Below are 18,523 nucleotides of genomic sequence, written 5' to 3' on the forward strand. Positions count from 1 at the left end.
CCCAACCACGTTAAATCCTTGTGCTGTTCTCTGTCTCTACTGTGATTACATAATACTGTATTATTATCCATTTTATATAGACATCTTTTGTGTCTGTGTAGCCGCCCAATGCAACAGTTTCTCCCATAGTTATCGAGAATATTCGAAAGAGATTATTTATTCGCAGTTCTATGCTGTTTAATATAGCTTTTGCAGTTTTCTGCAGTTTCCTTCAGGTCGTGCGGTGGCCATAAACCATACGCATTAATTATCAGATTCAAATGATATTGCAGTGAACTACAAGAAGAAACCACTGTTCTTAATTTAGATAAGGAATTTTAAACTTTTAACATATCATACTATCCTGTTGGTAGATAACCATAAATGCTTTTATCACATCACAAAATCATATATTCGATCATTTTAGCTTCATCTGCGCTAAACGGTTCTTTCCATCAAGTTTAGCTGAGGCATTCAACCTCATGTAGCTCTCATGGCTCAGCGTCTTGTAGCATTCACTTCCTTCAACGAGCTTCGGAAGAGGACCTATTAAGGCATCACAGTTTGGGCTGTGAAACGCGCCGATTGACATCCGCTCCTTCTCAGGGTTTACAATTACCCTGTGCTCGATGCTCTTGTATCTCCCGTTGGTAAGTACCTGCCAAATTAAAATGAACAATGAAAAATGAGATAAAAAAACAAGAAAGCTAGGGACACAATTAATTAATTACTCTCTGAGGTTTAGTCATTGCTAACAATATTAGGTAAAACAAGTTTCAAGTCATGTCTCATGACCAAGAGCTTGAGTTGTTTTAATTAGTATTTTTCTTCGGTGAAGAAATTTTTTTATTAGACTGTCAACTTATAAGATTGACAGTAGGACCTAGTTTCTGCAGCTCAAGTCTTCCAAGTCCAGTAGAAGCATCACAATACCATATATTATTATGGAGAAAACTTTGGTGTCTATTTATTTGGTTTAATTTCTAAATAGTGCCTTTTAAGATTTTCTTTTTTCTCTCTCTTTTTTCTTTTTTTTCAAATTTTCTATGTACGTATATATTTTTGGTATCACATCAAGGATAAAATTGAAGGAGGTTTGTTACCAACAACTCCTTTTCTTTGACTATAAAAGGCGTTGATCTATCATGGCCTTTTATTGATTAGAAAGGGTTGAATATGGCTTGTATTTGGAACAATTCAAGTCAAATTCCAATCTAGCTTAGATTGAAAGATTGATTAGAAAGATAAATGAAATAATATTGTATTCTTCTTGTTCAGTAATAAAAATTCTCCCTTTCTCTCAAGGATGTATTCACATTGCTGAATCACGTATAAAAACTTCTTGTTCGCGTGATTTTGTCCACATTCTTTCATAAAGTTCCGCATCAAAATTCTCAAGAATTCCCACCAAGCCCCGCTAACTTCCTTTATTCCACTAAAGCCCAATATTTTCCCACTAAACTCCCTGAAAATTTGGGTGTCTTATATAATCCCTCTAGAACATTCAACTTCTCCCAACATGCCCCTCGAATAGCGGTTGCTATTGAATGTGCAGTCATCCAAATACCCTCAATTGGAAAACCACATAATATATCTGATCAGTTTGTTAATCACATTGAACGATTAATTACAAGTTCAAGGTTTCTTTGGGAACTAAATCGTAAGTTCGGGGTGGCTTTTGAGGTTTAAAAAAAATCATATATGGGGGTTTTGTGCAAACAAATCAATAGTCCATGGGTGTCTTGTGCATAAACGTGCATCAACCAAAATAGAAAATAAGGACATAGAGTGCATGTTTGTCTTCCTGAGGGTTATTTTGGTCAATTGAAGTCTTGTGCTCGGCGTGCGTGGGGGGCTAAGACTAAATGTGTTAGCTTGAGGTGTTTGATGAGAAAAGTTTTGGCAGTTAAGCGGAACAAAAATAATTCAGTGAAAATGTTGATACGCATAATATTCTCGCAGACACTAGATATCCTTGCTGATCCATTGATGGTCTCATCTCGACAGGCTAAACCATGATTCTTACCTCGAGCGCGTCGCCTACGTTGACGATGAAAGCACCAGGGATCGGCTTGATGGGAAGCCACCCTGCGTTCCTCTTGATTTGGAGCCCCTCCACTTGGTTGACTTGAAGGACCAACGTCAAAGCTACAGAATCAGAGTGAGGTGAGAGGCCTAGCACCTTGTCGGCATGAGGGCACCGGGGATAGTAGTTCATGTTCACAGCTTGGAATCCATTACCAAACAAATTTGTAAACTCTTCTGGCGAGAGACCCAAATTCTTTGCCATCGATCCTAGCAAGAGTTCCGCAACATTCTTCAACGCAGTCGAGTATTTGTCCAATGTGTCCCTAGTAGATGAGTCCGTGCATATTACAGAAACTAAATCAGTTGGGAAGAAAAGGGAATATGTTTATACTTTTATTACAAAAAAAAAAAAAAGCCTCAGGTTAATCACAATACGATCAAACGCAGTTCCTGAGCCGAACAGTTATACCTAAATGTGGAAGGATGCGTCGGCCAGAATCTCATGCTCCTGAAAGAGAGTGGTTGCGTTCTGATGATAAACATATCTCCCCAGTCCAATGTCTGCTCCTCTGAGACAACAAACGCATGGCCGTAGCCTTCAATGCTACCTGGCAATTGTGCATACGCTTTCTTTTCCTCCAAGGGCAACCGGTAAAACTCTTCAATGTCAGCCTTCATTTGTTCGACCAACTCGTTCGCTACTCCGTGGTTTATAAGCTGAAAACCCAAGCATGACATATGAAATGTGATCAAAGCAAATGCTAGTAAAAATAGAAGAGAGAAAAGGAGAATTACCACAAGTCGTATAAAATAAAATGGTGTTAGACAGAATCGCAGAAGTTCCGTAGCGTGCAGAATAGATCTTCATAAATAAATCCGGTCTGCAGTTCGATCTATTATAATAAAAAGTCTAATTTTATTCTGGTAATTCGATGAATATCATACACTAAATCATCTCGATCGAATGGTAGGAATCAAAATCTAGAAAGACTATTTCATTCATTTTCAGCTGTGAAATTGTAGACATTTAGACTATGGGTACTACATGTGAACATCCGGAGGAGATCATCCTATTACCTCTCCCTCCTAATCTGTGTATAGATGATTCATCTATCACATGAACTATTGGTGTAGCAATCTCTCTGATACTCATTGTTGAGGATCGAGGTCGAGATGCAGAAGTGCAGCCCGGATCTCCAATTGGATCACCTTAATTAGTCTGTCTGGGACAATCGATCATCCGGTGACACGAAAATGCCGAGAAAACATGTGCTCAAACAAAATAGAGGAGGAAATCTACCACGAAAGGAAAACAAGAACAAAAAGACATGAGATTTACGTGGCTAGCCAACTGTCTACTTCCACATCGAGATTGAGTCTTCTTTATTGAAAAGATTACAACATATAACTTTTCTTGCGTTCCTGAGAAGAACCCACACGAAACTCTCTCAACCTCACCAATGAAACTGGCAAACCCTAGATTTCTCTCCTTTATTTTTCTCTACTCTCTTTTACAATATGCAACTCTCTTCGGCGTTCCACTTCCGGGCGTAGACTTGGAAGGCATGTATTTATAGGGTTAAACCCGGATATAAAAGAAATCTGGATTCCTAATGGAAATAGGATTCCAACAACACAAAGTAAACCGGAAAACGTCCGGAATCATCAATTCTTTAACTCGTTAGTTTTCACCCTCCGAAATCACCAACGTATTCCCTAGTTGACACTCCATAACTCCCACAACATATGATGATCACTAGGCTATAGCCCCTTCCTTACTTTTGTCCCTCAACTACTTTTTCTATTTTAAGCCATCCTTCCCTTGGCAAAAAAGCAACACTTAGCGCCGGAATTTGTCCACATCTGCCACCAATTCAGCACGTGACTCATGATCACTATATTTTATTGTATTTTTTTCTCTCATTATCTATTAGTTAAATAAATATACTTGATAATTTCGTATGTTTTATGAAATTAATGGATATGTCAAATAAAAGATCAAAGATACCCAAAATACCTGTATTTGAAGCCCCAAAGTAGCCTTAAAAAAGCCCAAGAGGAGACGAGTCAACAAGTCAAACAAAGAAGACAAATTCTATTATAGACTAATCGATGATCAAATTGATTAACTAATCTATTCGCTAATAGATTAGCTAATTGAAGAGCTACTTTATTAGTTTCCAACAGAATGCAATGAATGGTTAAAATTTAATTTTTGGAGCTCAAGTTAGATTTAAGGGTTGAAATGAAGTGCTGTAGTCTATAAATTGGCATGTAGAGTGAGTGGTGAAGGTACAAAAAATTTTGTAAACTCTATTTTGGAGAGGAGGACTACTCTTTTAAGAAGACCTTCCAAATATTGTAAAATTTTAATTTTGCAAAAAAAAAAAAAAACAAATTCCTCTTTAAATTTCTTCTTTTTCTCGTGTTGATGAATTTTTTTAAGAGGGGCCAACCCCTTGCAATGTGAGTTTTTTTATTTTTTTCCTTTCTATTTTTCGCTTAGAAATGCATGTTTAGGATTTAATTTCTTACTTAGATCGAATTTATGCTAAGATTTTATGCTTTATAATTTATGATTTTCTTGCTTTTTATTCTTGTATTTTAAGAGTAATATGAGTAGCTAATTTTCCTAGGATATCTAGGATTGGATTAAGCTATTTAAATTGCTCTTTTTTGTAGTTAATTGATCATGCTTAGGATAATCAACTAGAATAAAACTTAGTACAAAAATTTTTGATAGGCTACACTTATCTTAATTGGTCTGATGGTTTATGCTTTTTAAATTCTAGAATGACTATCTAGTTGTTTCTTTCTATTTATGAATGGTGATATTACTTGGATATGAATTTGATAGGTTATGACTTATTTTAAATAATTTGGTAATCTATGTTTAAGAAATCTAGTGACTTGAAATTAAAAGAGAGGAATTTCAAAATTTTAATAGGAATTAGCTAGTGGATTCAATCTTATATACCTAGTTTCATAACTTGATTTTCTTTAACTCTTTTATTTGCTTTCCTCTCTTAGTTTTACTCTCCTTCTTGTTTTAGCCCTTTTATTTGCAACAAATCAACACCCAAACTAACATTTATTCTCTCTTTTCTTCCACAATTCAAGAACCACTCTAGGCTCCTTCTTAGATCACACCTTCCTCATAGGATTGATACTTGCTTACTACACGCACATAAGTTGTGCAATTGTAATGTTTATAATTAGAACACATTAAATCATCACCAACATCCGGTCGTCAAAACACCCACATGAGAAATGCCATTTACCTCGTCCATGGTGATTGTCTCCTTGCCTACACACAATGATGTCTTCATATGTTCACAACTCCGAGAAGAGACTCGAACAGAATCATCACCTTGTTCACATCATCTAGCTTTGACCATGGCGTTGCTACTGTGGTCACGATCCCGTTGAAGATGTTCGAATGATCCAATACCAATGTACCTTTCTTCATCTTTAATCTATACAACTGATGCTTCTAGTACAAATTAGTGGATAGACTCTTGTCATTTACACCAATGTGAGTTTATTCCTCAGTTCGAAACTAGTCACCTCCTAAATCTCGTTGTATGATACTTTATCCGATAAAAAGAGTAGAACCGTACTCTGCACCTTTTGATCTGTCTTCAAACAAGCTTTAATTACTTGTCATTTTCATTGGCTTGTTTTTAGCTCCAAGAATGCTAGATCTAGGTTGTGTTGAATCAATACAGCCTTCGACCTTTTCTGTCAAAACCCAAAATTTCTCTTAATATTGAACTTCTCAATCTTGGTCTTCATCGTAGAACTTCTCATTGACATGCCGCTAGATTGATCCCTCTTCCAAAGATGAGTCTATGCTAATTTATCCAGCTTTGGTATTAATTGTTGGCACAACAATCACTCTGATATCAATTGTTGAGGACCAATGTCAAGATGCGGAAGCGTGGACCAAATCTTCAATTGGATCTCCTCCATCTTCTTAGGACAATCAATCTTTCAATAATAGGGAACATTGAGAAAACATGTATTCGAACAAAAGAGAGAAGGCAATCTACTACGGAAAAGAAAACAAAAACAAAAACATGAGATTTAAGTGGTTCAGCAATCGCCTACTTCCAAGGGCAAAGATTGAGTCTTCTTTATTCTAAAGACTACAAGATACAATCTTTTAAGCGTCTTTGAGAAGAACCCGAAAGAAACCCTCTCAATTTCACCAAAGTAACTCACTGTCCCTAGATTTCTCTCCTTTGTTTTCCTCTGCTCTCTTCTACAATATGTAACTCTTCTTGGCTTTCGATACCCAACCATAGACCTAAAAGGTGTGAATGCGGATTGATTGTAGGGGCCACCACGTGAAAATATCACATTCATGTGATGTTAACGCGTGAAGAAAAAAAAGTAAGCAAGCCCACCTGATTCGATTCAAAGCTATAAATATAGCTTTGAATGTGCCCTAGGTTAGTGTGTGCAGGGAAAAAAACTACGGTTGATTTTTTGAGCAGAGAAAGAAACCGGCGGCGGATTCGTGGGCACAAGGTTTTTTTTCTGGCTGTGGCAAGTGGTAGAGAAGAAAATAAGTGCAAAGCAGATTATTTTTAGGTTGTATTTCGGGAAGAAGTACAGAGGTGTCGGCTGTTTAAGAGAAGATATTTGTGAGAGATTTGAGAGCTTGTTTGAGGGTTTAGGTTGTGTGATTATAAACCCTAGTTGTATTCCCTCCGTCTAATAGTAGATCGCCCCCCTCCTTGCCCCGTGGATGTAGGCTATTTGCCGAACCACGTAAAATTCATTATCTTAGTATGATTTGTAATAGTTTGTAGGTTCTCTCGACAAGTCAGTCCTAGAACCGATGATATGAAGAGCTGATATCCTACTTTGTTGTGATAATTTACTTTTGGTTCTTGTTTTCTTTATGAAACGGAAATTTTGTTGTGATCTAATCTCTTGTTATGCACCTTGCGCACTGGAGGTACTGCCAAAATTTTCGTTGTGCACAACAAGTGGTATTAGAGCTTCAGGTTTGGCTTGAGGCTTGTTCGAAGGATTCTGTAAAAGATTCCTATCTGAAGAGTTAGATCGACAACATGAGAAAAGTAAGCATATCAGGTTCGTCTCTTACAAATGTGATACAGAGTTTGAGCATCAATAACACAAAGATTGATGTTCCGAAGTTAGACGGTAAGATTTATTTTGGATTATGGAGGTGTCAGGTGATGGATGCCTTGGATGCACATAATTTAGAGGAGATTCTTGAATTAGAAGAGAAACCCGAAGACACGGAGGACAAAATTTGGAAAAAGATGAATAGTAGGGCTTAGGGAGTTATTCGGTCATGCTTGACGCCAGATCTTATTTATAACGTAATGAACGAGACGTCGATAAAGAGAATGTGGAAAATACTCAATGAGAAGTATCTTACGAATGGCATTGAGAATCGACTTCATCTGAAGAAGAGGTTTTACCAATTCAAGATGAAGAGGGGAGTTTCCATTAGGGAGCATGTAAACAACTTCACGAAGCTACTTTCAGATATGGCCAATGTAGACATCATGGTTAAGGATGAAGACAAGGCGATGCTACTTTTATGTTCGTTACCAGAGGATGATTATGGTATGTTCGTTCTCACTATGATCAATGGAAGAACTACTGTTAGTTATAAGGAGGTGACCTCAGCGTTGGTAAATTATGATCAATGGAAGAACTACTGTTAGTTATAAGGAGGTGACCTCAGCGTTGGTAAATTATGAGTTGAGGAAGAGTGATGGTGAACCCGGAGGTGACCTCAGCGTTGGTAAATTATGAGTTGAGGAAGAGTGATGGTGAACCCTCCGAGAAGACATCGGGAGATGCATTAGCAGTTCAAGGCCGTGATCCAAACCGCCACCAGTTCAACCGCTCAAAATCAAAGAATAGAGGTTCCCATAAGATGTTGGTAGAAATTAATGTCGGTATTATAAAGAAGAAGGACATTAGAAGATTGTCTGTCCAAAGTGGAAGGAAAAAGCCGAGAAGAACATCGGGAAAGCTGTACAAGCTTCAAAAGTGAATGTTGCAAAAGCTATTGATGAACATTCAGAGTCAGATTCTTCAGACTATTCGTACCCTGCACTACCGTCAGTTTGCTATGCCAACTCCACGGAATGGATGTTGGATTCAAGAGCCACATATCACATATGCCCTAGGAGGGATTAGTTCTCTAGCTTTGAGAAGCTGGAAAGAAGGGATGTCGTGCTTATGGGAAATGACCACATATGTCTTATTAGTGGTATTGGTTCAGTCCGGATTAGGATGCATGACAGAGTGGTGAGGGAATTAAAATAAATGAGGTTCGTACTGTAGTTGACGAAGAACATCATTTCTCTTGGTACTTTGAAGGCAGCTGGTTATCGGGTGACTTTAGAGGATGCTACATCGAATGTCATGAAGGGTTCTATGGTGGTGATGTGAGGAGTCAGGGAAAACTTCTTATACTACTTAAAGGGAAAGACAATTACAGGGGGGCTGGCAGCTTCTATCACTATAGAGGAGGATACTACCATATTATGGCACATGAGATTAGGACACACATGAGATAAGTTCCTGTAGTCATTGGCGAAATAGGGGCTATTGAAAGGTGCTAAGACCTACAAGATGGAGCTGTGTGAGCATTGTGTACTTGGGAAGAAAACTAGAGTGAAGTTTGACACCGCTATTCACAATACCCAAGATACATTGGATTACATTCACATAGATGTTTGGGGTCCTTCCAAGAACACATCACCTGGTGGGGCCAACTATTTTCTCACTTTCATTGATGACTATTCCAGGAGGAATTGTGTATACCCTATGAAGCATAAACATGAGGTCCTGGATATTCTTGTGGAGTGGAAAAAGAAAATGGAGCTGTAGACATGTAGAAATGTGAAGACTCTATGTACAGATAACAGTGGAGAGTATAAGAGTGATCCGTTTCTACAGTTTTTCCTAGATCATTGCATTAGGTGACACTTCACAGTTCGAGAGACACCGCAACAGAACGGAATGGCTGAGAGATTGAACCGTACTTTGCTAGAGAAGGAGCGATGTATGATGACACAGAGTGGATTGCCTAGATCCTTTTGGGCCGAGGCGTTGGATTATGCGAGCCATCTTGTGAATAGGTTACCGTGCACTACGATACAGGGGAAGACTCCGTTGGAACGTTGGTCTGGTTCGGTAGCTAGTGACTATGAGTCACTTCGGATATTTGGGTGTCTTGCTTATTACCATGTCAGTAATGGTAAATTGAATCCGAGGGTGAGGAAAGCAGTCTTTGTGGGATTTAGAGATGGAGTAAAGGCTTCAAGTTATGGGATCCACAGGACAAGAAGATAGTTATTAGCATGGATGTCACATTTGACGAGGCTACATGTGAAGCCTCAAGTTCCTCAGCAGGTGGAGGAAGACCAGATTTAGGAGATATCACAACAAGTGGAGGATGATGTGACTCTACTCACTCCAGAGAACATTGTATCCATCGAGGCTCCTACAGATGTGACACTGGGAGGAGATAGGATGACAGTCGGGCAGATAGAGGATACAATGGATTGTGAGACTCGGGAGCAGTGACATGTTCAGAAGTCTATTGCAGCGAATAGACCTAGAAGGGTGATTCATCGACCCGCTAGGTATAATGATGTCATGGTTGCATATACATTATCAGTGGAGGTTGTTGATAAAATGATTCCATCCACGTTCAGGGAGGCAGAGTCTAGCCACGATTTGATCAGGTGGAGGAAGCTATGAAGGAGGAGATGTGATCTCTTCAGAAGAACGATACTTGGGAACTTGCAAAGCTACCTAAGGTTAAGAAAGCTATTGGTTGCAAGTGGGTATATGCGAAGAAGGAGGGATCTTCTATTGGGGACATTCGGTTCAAAGACAGATTGGTTGCCAAGGGATATACATAGCTTAAGGGCATTGATTATAACGAGGTATTTTCACCCGTTGTGAAGCATTCGTCAATTCAGATTTTATTGGCATTGGTGGCACAGCTGGATTTGGATTTGGTTCAGATGGATGTGAAGATAGCCTTTCTACATGGAGATTTAGATGAGGAGATCTACATGACATAATCCTTAGGATTTAAAGCTGTAGGAAAAGAAGATTTGGTTTGCAAGCTGAAGAAGTATCTTTATGGATTAAAGCAATCGCCATGATAGTGGTACAAGAGATTCGACAGCTTCATGATTGGTCAAGGGGTACACAAGGAGCCTATATGACCCATGTGTTTACATGCACAAGCTACAGGATGGTGAGCACATATATTTACTTTTATATATTAACGATATGCTTATTGCTTCCAGGAATTCTTCGTCTATTCAAAAGTTAAAAGAGGAGCTGTCATCTGAGTTCGAGATGAAGGATCTTAGAGAAGCAAAGAAGATATTGGGTATGGAGATTGAGAGAGACAGGGTGAAGGGGAGATTGAAGATTACACAGAAGAGCTATTTGCATAAGATATTGAAGAAATTTAGTTTTGATGGTAATGCAAAAGCAGTTAGCACTCCATTGGCTCCCCACTCCAAGCTTTCAGCTAGTATGTCGCATGTTTTAGTTAAGGACAGAGATTATATGTCTAAGATCCTATATGCCAGTGTAGTAGGTAGCTTGATGTATACGATGGTGTATACGAGGCCAGATTTGTCACAGGCCGTGAGCATGGTATAGAGGTACATGCACGATCTCGGGAAGGGTCATTGAGAGGCTACGATATGTTAAAGGCACCGTGGATGTTGGATTGATTTTCCAGAAGGATGAGAAGAATGGGCAGGATCGTATTGGTTATGTGGATTCAGATTATATTGGAGATCTTGACAAGTACCGGTCTACTTCAGGATATGTGTTTACATTGGCAGGAGCACCGGTACATTAGAGATGTATACTTCAGTCCATAGTGGCTCTCTCTACTACAGAGACGAAGTATATGGCGGTGACTGAAGCTGTTAAGGAGGCTTTGTGGTTACGTGGATTGTTGAAGGGCTTGGGGATTGCACAGGAAACCATTCAGGTGCATTGTGATAGCATATCAGCTATCTATTTGACAAAAAACCAGGTTTATCATTCACGCACAAAGCACATTGATATCAGATTCCACTTTGTTCGTGATGTCTTGGATGAAGGAGACGTCATGTTGGAGAAGATCCACACGAAGGATAATCATGCGGATATGTTGACCAAAGTTATTTCAGGTGTTAAGTTTGGTCATTGTTTGGAGCTTTTAATCATTCTTTGGTGTTGAGGCCTTTGGAAGCCATTTGGGGGAACTACGTGAATGCTTGATTCCTTGGATAAGAGGATACATAGGTAGTCATTTATGATGCAGCCGATTTAGGAGTGGATAGCGACGTTTGAAGTTTGTTCGCATTCTCATTTGGGTTCTCGACTTGTTATGGATGGAGTCCGTTGTCGTGAATTGTTTCACTTCGTAGTGGACGCAACAAGTGAGACATTTGGTTTGGTTGGTGTTGGCTCAGTTTTAGGAAAACTTCGCCGATGTGGAGAATTGTGAATGCGGATTGATTATGGGGGCCACCACGTGAAAATATCACATTCACATGATGTTAACGCGTGCAGAAAAAAAGGAAGCAGGGCCCACCCGATTCGATTCAAAGCTATAAATATAGATTTGAATGTGCCCTAGATTAGTGTGTGCAGGAAAAAAAACTGCGGTTGATTTTTTGAGCAGAGAAAGAAAGCGGCGGCGGATTCGTGGGCACAAGGTTTTTTTTCTGGCCGTGGCAAGTGGCAGAGAAGAAAATAAGTGCAAAACAGATTGTTTTTAGGTTGTATTTCGGGAAGAAGTACAGAGGTGTCATCTGTTTAAGAGGAGATATTTGTGAGAGATTTGATAGCTTGTTTGAGAGTTTAGGTTGTGTGATTGTAAATCCTAGTTGTATTCTCTCCCTCTAATAGTAGATCCCCCCCCCCCCACCCCCCCCCCCTCCTTGCTCCATGGATGTAGGCTATTTGCCGAACAACGTAAAATTCATTGTCTTGCTGTGATTTGTAATAGCTTGTAGATTTCATCGACAAGTCAGTCCTAGAACTGATGAGAGGAAGAGCTAATATCCCACTTTGTTGAGATATTTTGCTTTCGGTTCTTGTTTCCTTTGTGAAACGGGAATTTCGTTGTGATCTAATCTCTTGTAGTGTACCTTGCGCACCGGAGGTGCTGCCGAAATTTCCGCTGCGCACAACAAAAGGCATGTATTTATGGGATTGAAACTATATATAAAAGCAATCAAGACTCCTAACCCGAACAAGATCCCGAAAACACAAAACAAATCTGAAAATAGTCTGAGGACCGGTCGACCAGTAGGGGTCCTGCCAGAGACACCTAATGTCTCCTGACCGGTACATTACGCGTTCTTTCATCCTTTCTTGATTCTTTCTATATCTTCCAAGCTGAAATGCAAGACTATTTCCAACATGAACCATAACTTAAAATTTTCAAGTACCGACAAGAGAAGAGTTAACAGAATGCTTGTTTGTTATGTTAAAGGTCACAGACCCAAGGGACTATAACGACAATTACGGTTAGAAAAAGCTTTTTCCCCAACAAAAAAAGAGATCGAGTTAACAGCTATCGAAGGTTATTCCTCCATCCTCATGCACTCTGTCAAAATTAGTTACTCTATCAATAAATTTCGAAAAAAAAATAGATTAAAAAAAATTTAATTCAGGCAGGCTAGGCATCCGTAAATCTTCGTTGCAACAGAACACTACCGACCTGGAAAAATCCCCACTCTTCACATGCAAATTTCAGCTTGGTGGCTTCGGCTTCAAAGGATGCAAGATCCTGAAGCCTCCCAAGATCGACGATGGGGATCTCGTCATCGACAGTACCATGCAGGTCAGACACAACATCAGATCTTATGTACCTCTGTGGAATCTCGGTCAGTTCCTTCGAAGCAGCAAGAGCCTGTACGTTTTCAACTGGAAGTGATCCACCCCACCGCTGCAATGGCTTCACATCACCGTTCACCTCCATTTACTCGTCTTTAGTAAATTGATTATTTCTCCACTGGCCGGCCTCTTTTCATTAGTGTTTTGTATAACTTCATCAGCTAACGATGAAGCTTATATCCCAGACCTCAGCTTTGGTAGTTATCAATGATTTGTAGAATACGACGACAAATAAATAAACAAAAGGGATGCACAAAAGTCTCAAGCACAAGTTGCCGGGAAATCTCAATCAGAAAGTGAAACACTTGTTCGTTAGCAGGATAATTGACCTCACATTCATAAATGAATGAAAAAAAAAAGTTCCAAATGAATAGCAGACAGCAGGCTTTGGGACTCTGATATGGACAATGTAGCCAGTAGTTTTATATCCCATTTCATTTCTTCAACGTATCGGAAAGATTTTGCCAAATAACTCCTTCCTTTTGTTTTATATGGCTATAGATGTGATATGGTGCTGATTTTATGCTAGAAATGGTTGGCCAAATCAACCAAATGATTAATGTGTATAATGGGTGATAATGGGCCATTAGTGGAGAATTAATACGGGTCATTATCAGAATTTAAATTAGGGCAATGAATGGCCTTAATTTTAGTTAATGGGAAAAAATAATTAGGCTGATTTTGGGGTAGAGATGATGGGGAAGAATAGCCTCTATAAAGAGTGGTAAGCAAATGAGTTAACTTTTTTTTAACTTGGCAGGATATGGTAACAACCAAATTGTAACGTGCAAAAATGGAGTTGAGCTCATCATGGGCAAACAGTTTGGATTATGATGTCAACAGTGAATATGTATTTCAAGTTGGAGCTGGCAAGATTGATTACTTCCTAGTTTACTTCCTCAAATAATTTATTTTTTGTCGCAGCAAAACTTTACAGAATATTTCATTCTTCTTTTTTTGTAACTTTTTATGTGGTCAAATTGTGAGCACGTGGGGGGACCACGTGATTAGATTGGCTGGGGAAAACAACCGCGTGAGGAGATGGAAGTTCACGTGAAGCAAGTGATTGAGTAGGGGCCACATCTATAGCTTCATTTGTTTTTCGTTTAGCAGGCCCACCCGAAAGGAACATCCTATTAATACCCTAGAGCTCCTAGGTTTTCGTGTGCAGAGGCGGTGAAAAAGGGCAGCAGCAAGGTGGATTCCCTTTTTTTTGGCGGCTTTGTTTCTTGGAGAAAACGCAGCAAAGAAAAGAGAAGAATAGGGATTTGTGTAGCTTTGGAGAAAACGCAGCAAAGAAAAGAGAAGAATAGGGATTTGTGTAGCTTTGGTGAGAGTATTTGTGTGTGAGAGAGATAATTGTGTGAGGGTTTGATTGAGTGATTGTAAACCCTAGTTGTATCTCTCCCTCTAATAGTAGATCTCCCCCTCCTTGCCCCGTGGACGTAGGCAGTTTGCCGAACCACGTAAAATTGATTGTTTGAGTTTGTGGTCATTGTAATAGTTTTTAGGATCCCTCGACGCGCAGTCCTAGAGCTGACGAGAGGAAGAGCAAATATTCCACTTTGATGGGATATTAGTCTTCAGATTCTTGTTCCCTTTGAGAAACAAGAATTCTTATCGATCTTTCTCTCATATTGTGCACCAGAAACTCTGCCAAAATTTCCGCTGCGCACAACAAGTGGTATCAGAGCCTAGATTCCAGATCTAGGGTTTGGTTGGAGGAGTAGATCAATTTGGAGGCTCGTCTAGGGCTTCGTTTAGTGATAAAGGTGGGATCTTTTTGGTAAAGACTCTATCTTTTTAGTGTTTCGGGTGTCGAGGGTGGTACTTCTGGCGTGAAGACCATTCAGAGTTTGAATATCCACTCTATGAAGATAGATGTGGAGAAGTTTAATGGCACAAACAATTTTGGATTATGGAGATGCGAGGTTTTGGATGCGCTGAACGCGCAGAATTTGGAGGATACCTTGGAGTTAGATGGCAAGCCAGATGAGATTGAAGAAAAGATTTGGAAAAAGATGAATCGAACGGCGTGTGGTGTGATTAGATCTTGTTTGACTCAAGATCTAAAATATGATGTGATGAATGAGACTTCTGCGAAGAAGATTTGGGAGATTCTCGAAAGCAAGTATTTGACCAAGAGTGTGGAAAATCGCTTGCATTTGAAGAGGAGACTTTATCGTTTCCAGTTGAAGAAGGGAACCTCCATTAGAGATCACATGAACCACTACACAAAGCTTCTTGCGGATTTGGCGAATGTGGATGTCAAGATTGAAGATGAGGACAAGGCGTTGCTGTTGTTGAGTTCCTTGCCCGACGAGGAATATGAGACCTTCGTTCTTACTCTGATTAATGGGAAGGCATCACTTTCGTATAGTGAGGTCACTGCTGCACTTGTGAATTATCAGCTTCAGAAGAAGGATAAGGAGACTTCGACTGAGTCGGTAGCAGAGGCGTTGACCGCAAGAGGGAAGGGTCCAAACCGGAAGAATTGGAAGTCACAGTCTAGAGTAGGGCATCCTACAATTGGAAAAGCTCAGTGTGCTTGGTGCAAGGAGACTGGTCATTGGAAGAAAGACTGCCCAAAACTCGACGAATGGATGAAGAATAAGCAGAAGGGAAAAGGGAAGCAACCATCATCAGAAGCAAACATCGTATCGGATGGTAATAATTCTGACTCTTCTATTTATTCGCTTTCTATCAGTCCTACAGATAGCTATTCGGAGGAATCTGAATGGATGTTGGATAGTGGTGCGACCTATCATGTGTGCCCTAGAAGGGAATGGTTCTCCAGTTTTGAGAAGCTGGTGGATAGTGGTGTGGTGTACATGGCTGATAACCGTGCATGCCAGATCCTTGGGATAGGAAGAATTCACATTAAAATGTTTGACGGGACTGTTAGGGAGCTAAATGATGTGAGATATGTTCCTTCTTTGAGGAAGAACTTGATCTCGATTGCAGCTTTGGTTGGAGAGGGTCTGAAGGTTCATGTTGAGGATATGGTTCTCGAGATTGCGAGAGACTCTAGTATTTTGATGAAGGGCGTCAGGAGGAATAACCTGTATTACTTGACTGGAGGTATAGTGGCAGGTGGAGAATTGGCGACTTCTGTTGATTCGACTAGACTGCGGCATTTGGGGCTTGGCCATTCCAGTATTGATTCCTCGCATAGATTGAAAGAGGGTGTAAAGACCTGCAATTTGAAGTCCAGTGAACATGTTGATGTGAGCAAGAAGACCGAGGTGAAGTGTGGCACCTCTATTCACCGTGCTAAGGTCGTTCTGGAGGAGTTCACGTGGATGTTTGGGGGCCTTCCAAGGGGGCATCATTAGGAGGTAATAGGCGTTTGGTTTCCTTTGTTGGTGGCTGTTCTAGGCGTGTTTGGGTTGCAACCAAATCCCCTTTGGAGAAAGTCCTAGTAGTATCCAACAGATTGAAGAAGTGTGTAATAGACAAAAAGGTGAAGGTACTCCATTCTGGTGGGAGGTACAAGATGGACCTATTTCTGTATTAGAGCCGAGCTCACGGTATTTCGAGACACTTCGTTGGAAAGGAAATCTTGGGGCAACTAAATATGGTGACAAATTTGAAGAACCGTGCCTTACTGGAGGAGGATCGGTGTTTGTGGTCGAGTAATAGTTTGCAGAAGAGTTTCTGGACAGAGGCTTCAACATATTTGAGTCATCCTATTAAAGAGTTGTTAACTGTTGTGATTGGAGGTATAACTCTATTGGAAGATAGGTCTGATTGTGTCACTTTGGATGAGGCTTCTATAAGGAAGCCAATTGACTCTCAGCAGGTGGAGAGTTTTGGACAGACCTTAGAGGTATCACAGCGGGTGGAGAGTGATGCTACTCCACATGGGGTAAAGATTACTCCAGATCATTCTGCATTGGTTGGGATTCCAGCTGAGGTGACACAGCGTGGAAGTCATTTGGATTCGGATGCAGATGATGAGTTGGGTTTTGAATCGAGTGCAGCTGGCAGACATAGTTTGGATATGGTCATTGGTTCGCCTCGGGTGGAGGTGTTTAAGGTCATTGGAAGTGCTATCAGCCGTAGACTTGATTGTGATGTTGAAGAAGGGTTGCGAACTCTTCTAGTGAATTGAGGCCTTTGGAGGCCATTTGGGTGAACTACGTTCGGCTTGATTCCTTGGGCAAGAGGATACATAGGCAGTCTTTATGATGCAGCCGGGTTGAATTTTGATGGGGGTGAGATCGATTTGGTGAGTTGATACCAACATTTGGAGAGTGTTTGCATTCTCATTTGGATCTCGACTTGTTATGGATTGAGTCCGTTATCGTGAATTGTTTCATTTTGTACTGGACACAACAAGTGAGGCATTTGTTTTGGTTGGTGTCGGCTTAGTTTTGAGAAAACTTCGCCGAGGTGGAGAATTGTGAGCACGTGGGGGGGACCACGTGATTAGATTGGCTGGGGAAAACAACCGCGTGAGGAGATGGAAGTTCACGTGAAGCAAGTGATTGAGTAGGGGCCACATCTATAGCTTTATTTGTTTTTCGTTTAGCAGGCCCACCCGAAAGGAACATCCTATTAATACCCTAGAGCTCCTAGGTTTTCGTGTGCAGGAGGCGGTGAAAAAGGGCAGCAGCAAGGTGGATTCCCTTTTTTTTTGGCGGCTTTGTTTCTTGGAGAAAACGCAACAAAGAAAAGAGAAGAATAGGGATTTGTGTAGCTTTGGTGAGAGTATTTGCGTGAGAGAGAGATAATTGTGTGAGGGTTTAGATTGAGTGATTGTAAACCCTAGTTGTATCTCTCCCTCTAATAGTAGATCTCCCCCTCCTTGCCCCGTGGACGTAGGCAGTTTGCCGAACCACGTAAAATTAATTGTTTGAGTTTGTGGCCATTGTAATAGTTTTTAGGATCCCTCGACGCGCAGTCCTAGAGCTGACGAGAGGAAGAGCAAATATCACACTTTGATGGGATATTAGGCTTCAAATTCTTGTTCCCTTTGAGAAACAAGAATTCTTATCGATCTTTCTCTCATATTGTGTACCAGAAACTTTGTCGAAATTTCCGCTGCGCACAACACAAATTACTTTCATCTTCAAGGGATAGTTTTATGACTATGTAGCACGCTTCTCTTGTAGAACTCGTCTCCTGTACCAGAGTACTTCTCTTGTAGCACTCGTCTCCTGTACCAGATACTCTGTACTCACACGCACCCGCACACACATGCACTCACACACGGGCGTGTAGGCGTCTAAAAATGCCTATAGGTATCCACACAGCTCGAGACAGAGAGAAAGTGATGAACGCTATTATCTAAGTCTAAGGGGATTATCCGACGCCGACGAACACATGAAGCGAAACGGCAAACCGAATGGCATGTACGCTCATCGGCCACCTCCAAGTGGCCCGTGCACTTGTCAGCCAGCTCTAAGTGGCTCACGTGCTCACCGGCCACCACTAAGTGGCCCGCACGCTCATTAGCCACCAAATCGGCGAACCAAGTGACCCGCGTGCTCACCGGCCACCACCAAGTGGTCCACACGCTCATCAGCCATCAAATCAACGAACCAAGTGGCCCGTGTACTCAGCCACCTCTAAAGGGCCCGTGCACTCG

At 40.7% G+C, this 18,523-nt stretch overlaps 1 protein-coding gene across 1 annotated transcript; it reads right to left on the reverse strand.

Moving 5' to 3' along the window:
- LOC109837467 (S-norcoclaurine synthase 1-like) lies at positions 242-13,110 on the reverse strand. Its single transcript, XM_020405726.1, has 4 exons — positions 12,755-13,110; positions 2,477-2,724; positions 2,006-2,330; positions 242-637 (listed from the first exon to the last, which is right to left on the reverse strand). The coding sequence occupies exons 1-4, from the start codon at positions 13,013-13,015 to the stop codon at positions 398-400; spliced, it is 1,074 nt and encodes a 357-aa protein (XP_020261315.1). The 5' UTR covers positions 13,016-13,110; the 3' UTR covers positions 242-397.

This window comes from Asparagus officinalis, chromosome 4 (genome assembly GCF_001876935.1).
Source record: "Asparagus officinalis chromosome 4, Aspof.V1, whole genome shotgun sequence".
In the NCBI taxonomy this organism is placed as follows: Eukaryota; Viridiplantae; Streptophyta; class Magnoliopsida; order Asparagales; family Asparagaceae; genus Asparagus; species Asparagus officinalis.